General features: G+C 33.0%; 5 protein-coding genes across 6 annotated transcripts in view; 1 reads left to right on the forward strand and 4 right to left on the reverse strand.

The window, feature by feature from the left end:
- Positions 1 to 6,798, forward strand: part of LOC136417846 (monocyte to macrophage differentiation factor 2) — a 199,091-nt gene extending 192,293 nt beyond the window's left edge. Inside the window, exons 2-6 of one of the 2 annotated variants that reach the window (XM_066403691.1) lie at positions 5,658 to 5,741; positions 5,829 to 5,905; positions 5,965 to 6,210; positions 6,271 to 6,523; positions 6,580 to 6,798. In XM_066403691.1, the coding sequence (XP_066259788.1) occupies positions 5,835 to 5,905; positions 5,965 to 6,210; positions 6,271 to 6,523; positions 6,580 to 6,798 (789 nt within the window). In that variant the 5' untranslated portion in view covers positions 5,658 to 5,741; positions 5,829 to 5,834. Of the gene's footprint in view, positions 1 to 5,599; positions 5,742 to 5,828; positions 5,906 to 5,964; positions 6,211 to 6,270; positions 6,524 to 6,579 lie in introns of those variants that run through there. The other variant, XM_066403690.1, reaches the window with a different exon arrangement.
- The window catches only part of LOC136417842 (lactosylceramide 4-alpha-galactosyltransferase-like), a 95,075-nt gene that overhangs the window by 45,895 nt on the left and 35,349 nt on the right, over positions 1 to 13,831 (reverse strand). The gene's annotated exons all lie outside the window — the stretch shown is intronic.
- Positions 922 to 1,802, reverse strand: LOC136417779 (uncharacterized). Its single transcript, XM_066403583.1, has one exon. The coding sequence runs from the start codon at positions 1,714 to 1,716 to the stop codon at positions 955 to 957; it is 762 nt and encodes a 253-aa protein (XP_066259680.1). The 5' UTR covers positions 1,717 to 1,802; the 3' UTR covers positions 922 to 954.
- Positions 3,631 to 5,513, reverse strand: TyrRS-m (Tyrosine--tRNA ligase, mitochondrial). Its single transcript, XM_066403682.1, has 8 exons — positions 5,379 to 5,513; positions 5,161 to 5,308; positions 4,922 to 5,097; positions 4,652 to 4,868; positions 4,522 to 4,600; positions 4,215 to 4,468; positions 3,952 to 4,162; positions 3,631 to 3,794 (listed from the first exon to the last, which is right to left on the reverse strand). The coding sequence occupies exons 1-8, from the start codon at positions 5,501 to 5,503 to the stop codon at positions 3,631 to 3,633; spliced, it is 1,374 nt and encodes a 457-aa protein (XP_066259779.1). The 5' UTR covers positions 5,504 to 5,513.
- LOC136417749 (jerky protein homolog-like) lies at positions 7,239 to 9,234 on the reverse strand. Its single transcript, XM_066403548.1, has 4 exons — positions 8,437 to 9,234; positions 7,873 to 8,361; positions 7,569 to 7,802; positions 7,239 to 7,295 (listed from the first exon to the last, which is right to left on the reverse strand). The coding sequence occupies exons 1-4, from the start codon at positions 9,232 to 9,234 to the stop codon at positions 7,239 to 7,241; spliced, it is 1,578 nt and encodes a 525-aa protein (XP_066259645.1).

A 13,831-nucleotide genomic window follows, 5' to 3' on the forward strand; every position in this document is an offset into this window, starting at 1 on the left:
GATAAGGAATTAGCTTGAAATCACATTCACACGTTCGTAAATTATATTAGTCACAGAGGTAATGTGATTAATTTAAGATAATGCCATTTGCTAATAACGAATGATATTATTTTTATAAATTTCATTGAAAGTTTACGTAATAGACATTTCCTTCAAAAGGGATTATAATGATTATCTTGGAAACGTAGATAAATTATAACGTTCCAATTATTACACTGTGACTTGAACAATTTACCCAATTAAATTCTTATTGCTTCTCTCCAGCTTCTTCCTGTTGTTGCTTTTTCTTGTAACAGAGTAAAAACAATAAGCTCGGCTTCTAACCGATTACAAGAAATAAAATTCTTGAATGTGGGAAGTAGACCGTTTTGCTCCAAAGCTCCTCAAAAGTACTTCGGTCATTATGACGTCATTCTCGGGTGGAGTCCCCCTCCACATTAAAAAATTTCTCTTCTAGGCCTCGATTCTGTGGGAACATGTGAAAAGGAGAACGAAATATTTGTCCAATAAAATTACCAAGTGAAATTCTTTTATAAATTAACGTTGCCAAAAATTTCGTTCTCATTTTCACATATTGCTATGGAATCAAGGTCCTGGTGGATCCAAGTCGAGGGAATTAGGAACTTCAAAAACGAGTGAATACAAATGCGGTAATAAACATTTAAATATGATGGTAAATTCGAGGATTCCAAAAGTGCGCACTGAGTGCAACACAATTGTCGCCGAATGCTAACATGTTGCTATACTAAAGAAATGTTTTAAAGTCTATCGTAAGACGAAGTAAGGCGCACTGTTGAAGTGCGCAAATACGCCATAAAAAGCTGGTAATTTTAATTATGATTGCTCTCTACGGTTTCATAAGTTTCGAAGCGCCCTTAACGGAAGATAAATTACAATAGAATATCTTGATTCACATGTAAAATATTATTATTTTAATTTAAACTAAAATTCAGATTATGCTTTCATTAAATCTAGAATACAATTGCTGAGCATAGAAATGTGATATGGATGTATTTTGGTAAAAACTCTCAGATCCTGTAATATACCGTCAATGTCCAAAATAAAATGAAAATTCGTCATTTTCAATGCACTTATTAGAATCCCTGCTGGTAAGAAAAATTTGGAACTCAGCAAATATTCAAAAGTTTCAGTATCCTCGCCATAAATACCCTTCATGGTCTCGAACCACTTCTGCTTCATGCAGTAAATTAATATTAAAGTTTCAAAACACAATGGCCGCAACAGTTCCTGCTGCCGATACTCCCTGATGAAATTTTCGAAAAATATGTTAAAATCGTCAAAAGCTGTACTAAAAGGCAACTTGCAGTCAAGTGTCTTCAAAATTTCAAATTCCATCTGTAATATTGCTTTTTGATTGTAGTTTTCCCGGGAAATTCTCACCATGAACTTCTCAACTAGAGATAGATTCAGGTCGCCGCCTCCTCCGTGGTATTTGGACATCATAAATATAACTGTACACACTACAAGAAAGGGGTCCTCGATCTTCTCCTGGCGGATATTCTTTAGGTGGACGTATTGCTCAGTTACGTCCACAGTCATGAAGAAAACTGCCACATTCTGGTTGAAAGTGTCACAGGCCAGTTTTATAATGCTGGTGACTTTCTGGTCCAAGTAGGGCTGCCTGCAGAGCTGGGCAGGAACTTGCATCTCGAACAGCCAATCGCTTAATAGAGCGTTCTCAAAGTTGTAATTCATACTTAAAAGAGTAAACAATTAGGAATTTATTATAACACAATTTAGGATTAGAAAGAACTAAAATTATTTTAAATTTTGGCACCTTTTGGCTTCGGTGAAATATTTGACACTTTTGGCATTTTTTAGAGTGTGAAGGAATCGGATCATTCTTTTTTTCAAGGTGTGACTTGGCAACATTGGAAGGTAGAGCGATTTTGAATGAAATTGTTATATAGCATTAGAATTAGTAATGCAATAATGACGGGTAAACTGACCGAGCCATCTAGAGATGAAGCTCTCTTGAAGGAGCTTACTACTATCACCATTACCTAATTGCCAAATGTCAAGGAATCCCGTTTGGGACTAAGGTATGCCTCGGGACCGGAGGAGAAAGGCAGAAATGCGGGGGAGTATTAGTAAATTCGTTAGTTTGTCCTTTTATTTTTTGATAAGATATTAACATTTCTTAACCATGAGAATGTTCATAATGCTATTCAAATATATAATTTATAATTTATACAGTAAAATAAAGTAACTACCTGTTTACAAATGATTTAAAGTGCTGTATGTTGTAATTATGGACAAGTATTATTTGAAAGTTTAAGTGCTGATTTTCTTTCTTTATAATTGCATTGCAAATTAAAATACATTTCCTACACTTATCTGATATTATTTTCATTTATAGCAAAAAGGTGTATGTACATGAGTGCTATACAATAATTTTGCAAATTCATGAATCCATTCAGTATTAATAAAAAAAGAGTAGAGCGGCTACTAAAAAGCGTTATTGCCCCTCCATGGTTCTTATTCTCTTATGCTTATGGGTTTGGGGCACCAATTGTATTAAAGCTATTTTAGGCAGGCTACCTTCAAATAGTTGCATAACACGCGGAAGCAATCAAGAACTTTAGCGAATATTCGAAGCTTGTGAAAATGAAGTTACTCATGAAAAATATTACTATTTTACTCCAGGTGAAGTCGAAATCACATCCATTATTAATTATTTTTGATGATGAAGCCATTTCCGTCCTCCATATCAACAAAAATGGAATTCAGTAAATTTTGGACCTATGTTAATGATGAAATTCAGCGAAAGTGCAATGAAAATTGAGACCCTACTTCCAACACACTTTGTGCTGTTTCATAACGTCGGTTTGTCCTCAGAAAAGCACTATATACTCTTGTTTAATAGCAACAACTTTGTTTGTTGACTAAGTGGTGAAATAAAATCATATCAACTATAATCATGATCATAATTGAAGAATTTTTTCTTGACAAGTTCGTGAATGGAACATATTGGTAACTAATAACACATTTAAATCAGTTTGGTTTGATTGAACCTAATTCTATGCTTTTAAAGATATTTTTTGGAACATCTTACAGTTTAAGATACAGCTCTGTTCTAATTTAAAATCAACCCTTCTCAAGGCGAGAGTAGAGATTAGCAATTGATCTGCCGCTCAAGTGAAATAGAAATTCTATGCAAAATAGCAAGGTGTAATTTGAAATTTTATTTAAACGATTTCGTATATGTATAATTAAAGGCGAACCTTGAGCAAGATTATGTCCGTGAAAAAAACACTTCAAAACTAATGCTACACCCAGGGGCGCTTTCATAGTCGTTTTCGGGTATTTGCCAAGTGCATCACCTCAAATAAATTGGATAATTGCGAACGGTTTAGGCTGAAACTATTTGGCGAATGCACTCGGGATATCCCCGGCAACGACTATAGTCTGCGATTAGTACCTCAAATTCCTATGTTTTTTGAAAATGGTCTGTAAACAGTTAACTGCAAGGTATACTTACTTTATCAACAAACTTTTGATTCCTCGAGCTTATAAAACCTTTAAAATAGGTAGGTGAACTCGCATATATTCCTTAAAGATATCAATAGGCACAAATAAAACAAAATCAATAATTAAAAAAATATTCATTTACAATAACCATCTAATTATATAATAATTTCTTTTTCCTACTCTAAGTAAGGAAATCTTATTTTGCAACACATGAGCGTTTAAACTAACAATTTCACTGGGATTGGTCACCTTTCTTTGGTTAATAGAAAAACCTCCAGCTGAAATTATCCTCAAAGCATCACCTACAAATGGATGAAAAAATACTGAATATTATGTATTATTATGGTTATACAGTGCATTTCAAAAGTCCCTGAAATTATTTATCCATTTCTGGAATAGTTATTTGATTATTCTGGGACTTTTGCAAGGGACTGTACTATACTTTGTAGATTTTCATACGTTTAGAGCCAAAACAACCAACTTTCATAGCCAAATCAAAAATACTTTGACCAGCCTCAGGCAGAACATCAACAACTGTGGCACCATCAAAAATGTTAATGGCATCTGATACATTCATGTAACTCAGAGCATCTATATCTCCTTTATATAACACTTTAGAAGCTTTTTTTGCCTTTTCCAGGCCCTCAACACCATGGACAAGAAGTGTTACCTAAAAATACTTTAAAAGTGTTTTTCTCCAAAGACCAAACAAAAAATCTCACTTGTTCTGCTAAAGCTTCCTGTGGTATTCTCAGCTCTGGTTTTTCCTTATGTTTTCTCAAAAGATCACATATAGAACCTAAGCTCTCAAAAGTAAACAATTTCAACAACTTTTCTACTTCAGAATCAGGCTGTCTAATAAAAAATTGATACAAACTGAATGGGGATGTTTGATCTGAAGAGAGCCAAATAGCATTGCCTGCTGATTTACCAAATTTATCACCCATTTCTGTAGTCACCAATGGTACTGTTAAGCCTAAAATTTTACAATTTCCAAAGAGAGTTCTTCACAAAATTAAAAAGCCTCACCATAAACTTGCTTCTCATAAAGCTTGCTAATTAACTCTTGCCCTGACATAATATTTCCCATTTGATCATTGCCTCCTATCTAATGTCATAGAATTCCAATAATTTAGTTAGAGGAAAATATACGACTTACCTGGAAAGAACAGTCATGGTTCTTAAATAAATATGCCCAATCGTAGGCTTGGAATAATTGATAACTAAATTCAGTAAAACTCATGCCTTGAGATGAGTTTAGTCGAGTTTGAACACTATGCCTTGAGAGCAAGGTTCCCATTCTTAAATTCCTTCCTATTCTACCTATTAATTCTACTGCTGACATCTGTGAATACCACTGATCATTATTTACTATCCTAGAAGTGACTTGTAAATAAAAAACTCAAAAATTTTAGTAACAAGTTCTTACTTTACAGGCTTCAGTGGACTCTGATTTTTCCATAAATATTTCTCATGATTTTCAAATATTGTTTGAATGTTTCTGTATATTCCTTTTATGTTATTTTCTATGGAGTTCTTATGCATTTCTTCTCTTTCAGTCTTCCTGCCACTGGGGTCTCCAATTTTTGCCGTTGCACCTCCTACCTTGGAAAGCAGCACAAAATACATTCATCTACAGTAAAGAGGTAAAAACTTATGAGAACTCACCAATGCAATTGGTTGGTGGCCCCCTCGTTGCCAATGTAATAAGTTAACAAGAACCAGCAGATTTCCTATGTGTAGAGTGTCAGCAGTAGGATCAAAGCCTGCATAAACAGTCCTAGGTTTTCCATTTAAGATATCTGTGATTGAATTGCTGTAAAAGAGCAGAAATACTATCAAAATTGTAAAATTCTCAGGGGGTTAAGAAATAAAAATATGCTTACGCTGCATTTTCAGGGAAGATATCCTGAATCATGCCACGTTCCTTTAGCTTTAGAATGTTCCTATTAGAATAATTTCTGTGAAAATTAAAAAATTTTGAGTTTTTAAAAACCTTTTTCAACAACATTTTTATGAGGTTATACACACAATATGTAATGTTGCCAAATGTAACTATATGGCTTGTCAATACTGTACGAGGGAGATTAGATTTTTTCAATCAATAATCAGCTGATTGTCAGTGTCAGTGTCAGTTTGAAAAAATAAAAATTATGTCTGTTCTCTATAAATTAAGATTAAATGTTTCTTAAGTATTAAAACGCAGTAAAAAGCATTGGGCGAAGTTGTTTGGTTTGTTCATTTATCTGGTAAGAAATTACCTTTTTCCACCCAATTTTTAATTTATTTACCCTGTAATGTCCCTACTTATTTGTCTATTTAATCTTGTTTTGTAGATATCTATGCTCAGTAAGAGCACCTTCGTAGAGAATTGTTTTGTCAAAAAAGTATTTATATTGGATAAATTAAGAAGGTGTGTGATTCTCCTTAATTATTAATATATTGGTCATTAAATTTGTTTATATGTTACAGTCTAAAATGGATGAACAAACGAGCTTCGCCCAAAGAACAGTACCAACCAGCCTACATCGAACACATTGCCAATATTATTACACATGCCATATGGATATTTCCTAGTATTTTAGGTGCAACTGAACTTTACAGAAGATCTGAAAATAATACTCAACTACTCTCAGCTTTTGTCTATGGTCTTACTTTGATTTCCTTGTTTTGTGTATCCACCTCTTTTCATTGTGTATTTTATTGCCAAAGCCAAAAGTATGTATATTGAGACATTAAAATATGAAATCATGCATAAATACATATTTTGATTTTCAGAACACTAAAGGATATTTTGCATAGATGTGACAGGGGCATGATATATATTTTTATTGCGGGCTCTTACTTCCCATGGCTCACCATTGAACAATTACCTCAAGAGGGTTGGTCTTCCCACATGCACTGGGTCATTTGGATTATGGCTTTGATGGGCATTATATACCAACAAATCTTCCATGAAAAGTACAAAAAACTGGAGATTATTTGTTATTTGATTATGGGTATATGTCCAGTTCTTCCAATACTTTCTGAAGTAAGTTTCCTTTTATTTAAATTTTAATTTCCTAATTGACAATACACTATATTTAGCATTACTTTATGGGAATGATGGAGTTAACCCTTGGTGGCTTCCTATATGTTTCAGGAGTAATCTTTTTCAAGTTAGATGGTGTGGTACCATTTGCACATGCCATATGGCATCTTTTTGTTGCCATGGCTGCATATGCCCATTATTATGCCATTTTAAATTACTTGTATCCATTGATAAATGTGCATTTAGGAGAATCTGAGTTGGGATCTGGTCCATAGAGAATTAATTTTTTTTGTTTTTTTTAATCTTGTTTATTTTTTTACTTATTTTGTTAACAAGAAACTGTTTAAGGATGGACTGTGCAATTTATAAGTATATTTAAGAGGGTTTAGGTTATTATTAAGAAAAAGCATTTATAACTGAGAATCAAGAAGGGGTAAAAGTGCCAAATAGATGTTCATATTTACACATGTATGTATATATGATTTGGCCTGGGTTAGCTTTGCTGGTTAACTGATTTTCAGTGTTTATCATTAGCTGCCAAGAAAAATTATTCTACTTCATGTATACTTTCATAGCATGAACTTTAAATTGAGATTTTCTTAAAATCAGTTATGAAATAATTTTCATTTATCCCTGTTTTCTTTAATCATAACTAAGCCATTTGAAACTTGAAAATTGCCCTCCACTAAAACTACAATTTTTAGCTTTTTGTAGTTCAATCTAGTGATGTAAAAATGTGATTTTTATAGGAGTTTCTTCTCGTTTTCTGAATCTGCAAATGTTTTTGTTAATATGTAACTATGCCTCTGCCATTAATATAGATTAATAAAAACTCAAAATATACAGTCCAATCGCGATAGTGTGAACACAAAAAATCCTAGGGTAGTTCATACCAACAAGGGTGTTCACAGAAAAGAGGGTGTAACTAAATAAGTTTTTTTAATAATAGTTTATTAATAAATACCAAACCAAATTATACATTTCAAAGATGAAAGAAATCAGTAATTTTTTTTTGGAAATTTTTTTGAGAAATTTTTGCCATTACTGCTTGTTCGAGAATCTTTTTAAGAGTGATTATTTCACTTATATTCATTGAATTTTGATTGCACCATTCTATGGCCATATTTAATGCTCTAATTACATCGGAATGGCTAATTTTTTCAATATGTGTACCACTTTCATTGTCATTGTCGCTTTCATCTGAAGAAACATCTTCCAGACCAACAACTGCTTTCTCGTCTTTAGTCCAGTCTTCCACATCTGCAGCACTGTATTCAGCCTAAAATTACAGTTTATCATTATTTTGTCGACCTCGGAGAAACATGTAATCTCATTGTGTATTAACTTACTGGAGCAATTTCTTGTAACAAATTTATTGTATCCTTAATGACATCAGGGACAAATGCCTTTTCATTCCTTAACTTTAGCTGTAAAATACTTAGAGGAAGGTTATCTTCATCTTCATTTTCCTTATCTCCATCAAAACCTGAAAAAATGTTTTTCCAGCATTTCTTAATAACTGTTACATCTAATTTATCCCATGCTGCAGACAAATGTAGAATTGCATCTTTTAATGAAATTTTCTTGAGAGCTACCGCTATTGCTTCTTCTGATGATACAATAGAACTAAGCAAGCTCTTTCTATAGTACACTTTGGTGAGCCTTAAAATATTTTGATCCATTGGTTGTAATAAAGGAGTAACATTGGGCGGCAAGAATTTGACGAAAATCATCCCGTCTTCAGTTGTTAGTTCTGTTGCTGGTGGATGGGAGGGTGCGTTATCCAAAAGGAGAATTGCTTTCTGTGGCAACTTCTGAGCACGTAGAAAGCATCTCACCTACAAATTAACAATTTTGGAATATTGGCATAAACAGCATATATCACAATGAACACAAGTGATTTTAACTCTTACCTCTGGTACAAAATGTTGAAAATACCATGTCTTGAAGAGGTCTCCTGTCATCCAGGCATTTTTATTGCTTTTATAAACGACTGGGTTAATAAAATTTTTGAAACACCTTGGATTTTTGGATTTCCCAATTACTAGAGGTTTCAATTTATGACATCCTGAAGCATTTACACACCCCATAAATGTCAGTCTTTGTTTTGAAATTTTTAAACCAGAAGCTGTTTTTTCAGCCAATGCGACATACGTTTTGTCAGGTAATAACTGCCAATACAATCCTGTCTCGTCAGCATTGTAAATTTGGTGACAATTTAATTCATGTTCTTCGATCATTCGTTTTAGGTTCTCTTTGAAAGGATCCACTACATCTGGATTGGATGATAATTTCTCTCCTGTGATTTTTAAAAATCTTATGCCACGACGATGCTTGAATCTCTGCAGCCAACCATCACTAGCTGTGAAAATTGTATTCATTTTTAAATCTTTGGAGAGCAACAATGCTTTTTGTTTCAACATATCTCCTGATACTATTAAATTTTTTTCCCTCTGCTTAAGAAACCAGTCGTACAACTTTTGCTCCAATAGCGGAAATGCTGACTTCTTTAAAGTACATTTTTTCGATGGTTTCAACGTGTGAGTCATAGTATCCATAATCAAAATTTTCTTTTTTTTTATCCCACAAATTGTCGATTTTGCTACTCCGTACTTTTTGGATAACATCGTGACAGACATCCCTTTATTATGCTCTTCCAAAATGTTGGCCTTTTCTCTCAAACTTAAAAAGGTTTTCTTTAATTTACCCATCTTGAGCTGAGTATTTACAGGACTATATTTTCTTCTGATACGTACACGATTACACATACACACACGACGTACACAATATTTCGAGACACATAAAAAGAAACTTCCCGCAGCAATAAACAAATGTTACACACGATCACTAGAAAAATGCTGAAGTGTTAAATAGGTTTTAGTAACGAAAAAAAGTACGTCTCGTAGTCTCGTCGGAAACCGAATGTCACATAATATAAAAATGCATCAGGTTCACCCCAAATGCATATGTTTATCTTAAAAAGAATTAATAAACAACATTCCACATCCTTTTCATGCCTACAACCCTTCATTATTTTTCTCACACTTACAAATCTCCAATCACTTTCTTCACACTTACGTTAAAACGAATTGATAAACAAACCCTCATCTTTTATGATCAATGATTTATTATAATCATAAGAGTTGCAAATTTATTCTAAAAATATAAAAGAACAATAATAAATAATAACTACTTGGTATTTATAATAAATGATATGCAATTAATTTATAACACAAGCAAAAACTGAGACAGAAACGTTAAAAATGCACTTGTTCACACAATCGAAAGTGCACGCTGTTCACAGTATACGGCGTTCAATGTAAATAATTTCGTGTTCATACCACCGAGCTGTTCATATTAACGCATGTTCACACTACCGCGATTGGACTGTATATGAAAACTATAAATTATTTTCAACAAATTTTTTATCTTCAACTCAGTGACATACCGGAGAGATTTTAAAAGATTTTTTTATTAAATTTCAATAATTTTTTCAACAACACAACATACCTACACCACTTTGTGTCCCCTAAGCAATAGCGCCAATAACAGACTAATGCAGGACGCGAGTTTGCAAATTTTAGTGATGCTTACTTACTTGTCTCATTTTTATATTTTATTTTAGGTTGTTTGTACTCAGTTATTATTAGAAATAATTGATTTTATATACAAATTGCTCTCTTGATTTTATTGGTAATGGCATTTAAATTGCACTTTAAAAAGAATAGGATACCAAATTTTTCGTTTTTTAGGTATATTTTTTAATATTTTTTTAAGGAAACTATAGCTACATCAAAAAATTATTTTCGATGATGAGCACTTCATTTAATATTAAAGAAAATATAGTTAATTGGACAATTTATCCAAATTTCAGAAAAAATTTGTGACACCTATATACATGTTATATTACAATATTTTTTATTTAGATTGAGATGCTTTCTACGTATAGCATATGTGTTTGTTATACCTCGAAATTTCTAGACAAAATGATATATAATGCTTTGTAATACATAATTATTTTCTATAATATATTATAAACTTTATTGCTTAAGTATATCCAGAACCGTGTACATAGACAGGTAATTCTAGTATAGCTACATAATAAAGGTCACTTACCTTGTCGTGCCAGTATATAGGAAACTCCAAAAACTTATTTTTAACATTAAGTATTATATTGGGTTGGCAATTAAATTCGTTCGGTTTTCTTTCCGTATAAGTTTCATGCTGATTTGCTTTTTTTTTCTGAATGCTATCAAGCAAATCAAATAAACACATGCAAGATCAAATTTCTCTTATATTTTCTACGAACTTTGGTTTGGCTATCATAAGTATCGTACATATAGTGTAGCGGTGAACATGGAAAGAAGTAACGTGCATTTTCGTCACATTTTGTTTTATTATTTTAAAAAAGGCAAACGAGCCGCCGATGTTCATAAAAAGATATGCCGTGTGTATGGAAATGGTGCCTTAACAGAACGTATATGTCAAAAGTGGTTTGCCAAATTCCGTTCTGGAGATTTTGATATCGACGATGCATCTCGTTCCGGTCGTCCAACTGAGATTAACTCAAGTGACGTAAAAGCTATAGTCGACAGTGATCCATCCCAATCGGTAAGAGAGATTGCCACAAAATTGAATATATCTCATACAAGCGTAGAAAAACACTTGCATCAGTTAGGATACGTTTCTCGACTCAATGTTTGGGTACCGCATCAATTAACCGAGGCTAACTTGATCACCCGAATATCCATTTGCGATTCGTTGCGGAAGCGCCAAGAAAGCGATCCATTTTTGAAACAAATGGTGACAGGTGATGAAAAGTGGATCACTTACGAAAATGTTAAGCGCAAAAGATCATGGGGACACAGCAGCCAGCCACCACAAACGACCTCGAAAGTGGGATTGCATCCGAAGAAAATAATGCTCTCCGTATGGTGGGACTTTAAGGGCATTATTTATTACGAGTTACTACCATCTGGAAAAACAATAGATTCAACCCTATACTGTTCCCAATTAACGAAATTGAAAGAAGCTGTTCGCACAAAGCGGCCAGAATTGGCAAATCGCAAGGGTGTTGTCTTCCATCATGACAACGCTAGGCCTCACACATCTTTGACCACGCGGAACAAATTACTCGAGTTTGGCTGGGACGTTTTGGCTCATCCTCCTTATTCACCGGACCTTGCTCCTTCCGATTTTCATTTATTTCGGTCGCTGCAGAATTCAATGAAAGGAAAAACCTTCAAAGATGAAGATGCAGTTAAAAACCACCTTGATCGTTTTTTTGCCGATAAGCCACAGTCATTCTATGAACGCGGCATAATGAAGTTGGTAGAGAGATGGCAAGAGGTTATCAATAAAGATGGTCAATATATAATTGATTAAAATTTGTTTTGCATATAAAAAAAATATGTTTTATTCCAAACTAAAAAACTGAACGAATTTAATTGCCAACCCAATAGATGGGAATCCCTTTTGATGGATTTTATTTGTTTTCATTTTATAATACTCATGTTTATAAAATATAGATGTTACAAAATGTTTATAGGTATATTATAAACATGCTAACCTTTAGGAAAATATGTACTCAATAATTATATTTTAAAATTCATATTTCATTAGCGATCATTTATTTTTTATAGCAATTGTAGTATTACACATACAAAAACCTGGATTTTTTAAATGCAGTCCAACAAATTTGTTATTTGATATTATAATGCAACAAACTGGTAAATTAATTAAAAGTTACGAAAATAAGTTCAGAAATTGACTAAAAATGTCATATACAAAGAATAGACTTTCCTATTTAGGGTAGAGTGAACTAGTCATATGGAAAGGGCTGGGCGTCAGAGTCTCTAAAAATTTGTTCTATAGATCAAATTCACATGCAACACATGAACGTGAGCACACTGTATAGCTGGGATTCCCCTTTCAAGCCTGAACGACCGGGAGGGTCCTGTCGAATTCAGGCATCCGCACCAGTGCAGTCAGTGCAACAATATGGCTGACCTTTTCAACTGTTCCTGTTTTATTATGACTCTTAATAAGATATTAGATAGAGGCAGGTAACTTTCATTGACTACGTAGTTGCACTGGAGCGGCTGACCGAATTCACCATTTGCTAACCGCAACCAGAACTATGTGTGAAAGGAAAACGTTCAATCAAATGCCACTTCTAAATTTGCCTTTAATTCTCCGAATATTACTTAACCCAACTCTCCAAGCCAGATTCGTATTTATTATAACTTAAAATCCACTTCTTCAAATTTATTTCTATTTGGAGACGCCTAACATTTCCTTAGTTTTATTTATGTTATTGATCAATGAGATTTTGTTATACTTATAAAATTAGGTCGTATAAACTTTCCAAGTAAATTATTACAGAAGAATTCCAGATTAAGTGCGAAATCGAGATAAAGACAAAGTACTATCCAAATTTTGTAAGGGCCCAATAAACCTAAAGTACTCAAAGTCTCTCCAATAATTACTCCTATTACCGCTACCACCGCACATATATTTATCATAGAAGGTTCAGTCAACCTCAGACTTTTAATCCAGACACTTTCTGTATTCACCTGGTATATTAGTCTGAAATATAATTTTCAAAAAATCATAATGGGTGAGCTTGTTTTTAGAATATTTAGATAATGGTGGCTCTAATTTTTTAAAATCATGTCTTTGTCTTGATAGATCAAGGATGGTTTTTTTATACGATAATCCTTGATGGATTGTGAAAGATATATGTAATCATTATTTAGGACCAGTTGTATACTTTAATTTTAAAATCAATTTTCACTTATAGCCAAGATTGTTACAGATAAAAGAAACTACCACCTGTATCAAATCCGGAATTTAACATCAGTTCATGTTTAAAATGAAGGTTTACAATTGGTATGTTTAAAATTTATTTATATACAATGTATATTTAAATTATTCCTCCTATAAAAAAATATACAAGATGTGCTAGCAAGGATTTTTTTTTCAATGGAACACCCGTCTCTATTGATGATTGAAAAAGCTGTGCAATAAAACTTAAAAAAATTTTGTGCCTAACACCCTTGTATTTCGGAAACGAGGACTTTAAAAACGTGATTTTTATAGCAAACTATTATTATTATTTTTTAGTTAATATCGAAACAAAAATCAGAAGGAGTTAGATCCAGGGAGTGAGCAGGCCTTTTGCGTCTAATTAATTAAACAAAAGATACTATTTCTAGCCACCATATTTCTGAACTTAAACTAAGTTTTATAAAACTAATTCTCTCAACTTGAGAACACATTGTTTCCTATTAATAATAGCTTTTCATT

The sequence above is a fragment of the Euwallacea similis genome, chromosome 30 (genome assembly GCF_039881205.1).
Source record: "Euwallacea similis isolate ESF13 chromosome 30, ESF131.1, whole genome shotgun sequence".
Classification (NCBI taxonomy): domain Eukaryota; kingdom Metazoa; phylum Arthropoda; class Insecta; order Coleoptera; family Curculionidae; genus Euwallacea; species Euwallacea similis.

Coding starts and splice junctions, on each gene's coding strand:
- LOC136417779 (XM_066403583.1), bottom strand. CDS start 1,716: ATGAATTACAACTTTGAGAACGCTCTATTAAGCGATTGGCTGTTCGAG.
- TyrRS-m (XM_066403682.1), bottom strand. CDS start 5,503: ATGTTGTTGAAAAAGGTTTTTAAAAACTCAAAATTTTTTAATTTTCAC. Junction 5,098..5,160: donor GCCACCAACCAATTGCATTG/GTGAGTTCTCAT, acceptor CTGCTTTCCAAG/GTAGGAGGTGCAACGGCAAA. Junction 4,601..4,651: donor ACCATGACTGTTCTTTCCAG/GTAAGTCGTATA, acceptor CTATGACATTAG/ATAGGAGGCAATGATCAAAT.
- LOC136417749 (XM_066403548.1), bottom strand. CDS start 9,234: ATGGGTAAATTAAAGAAAACCTTTTTAAGTTTGAGAGAAAAGGCCAAC. Junction 8,362..8,436: donor TTCAACATTTTGTACCAGAG/GTAAGAGTTAAA, acceptor GTTAATTTGTAG/GTGAGATGCTTTCTACGTGC. Junction 7,296..7,568: donor AAAAGATTCTCGAACAAGCA/GTAATGGCAAAA, acceptor AAACATTTGCAG/ATTCAGAAAACGAGAAGAAA.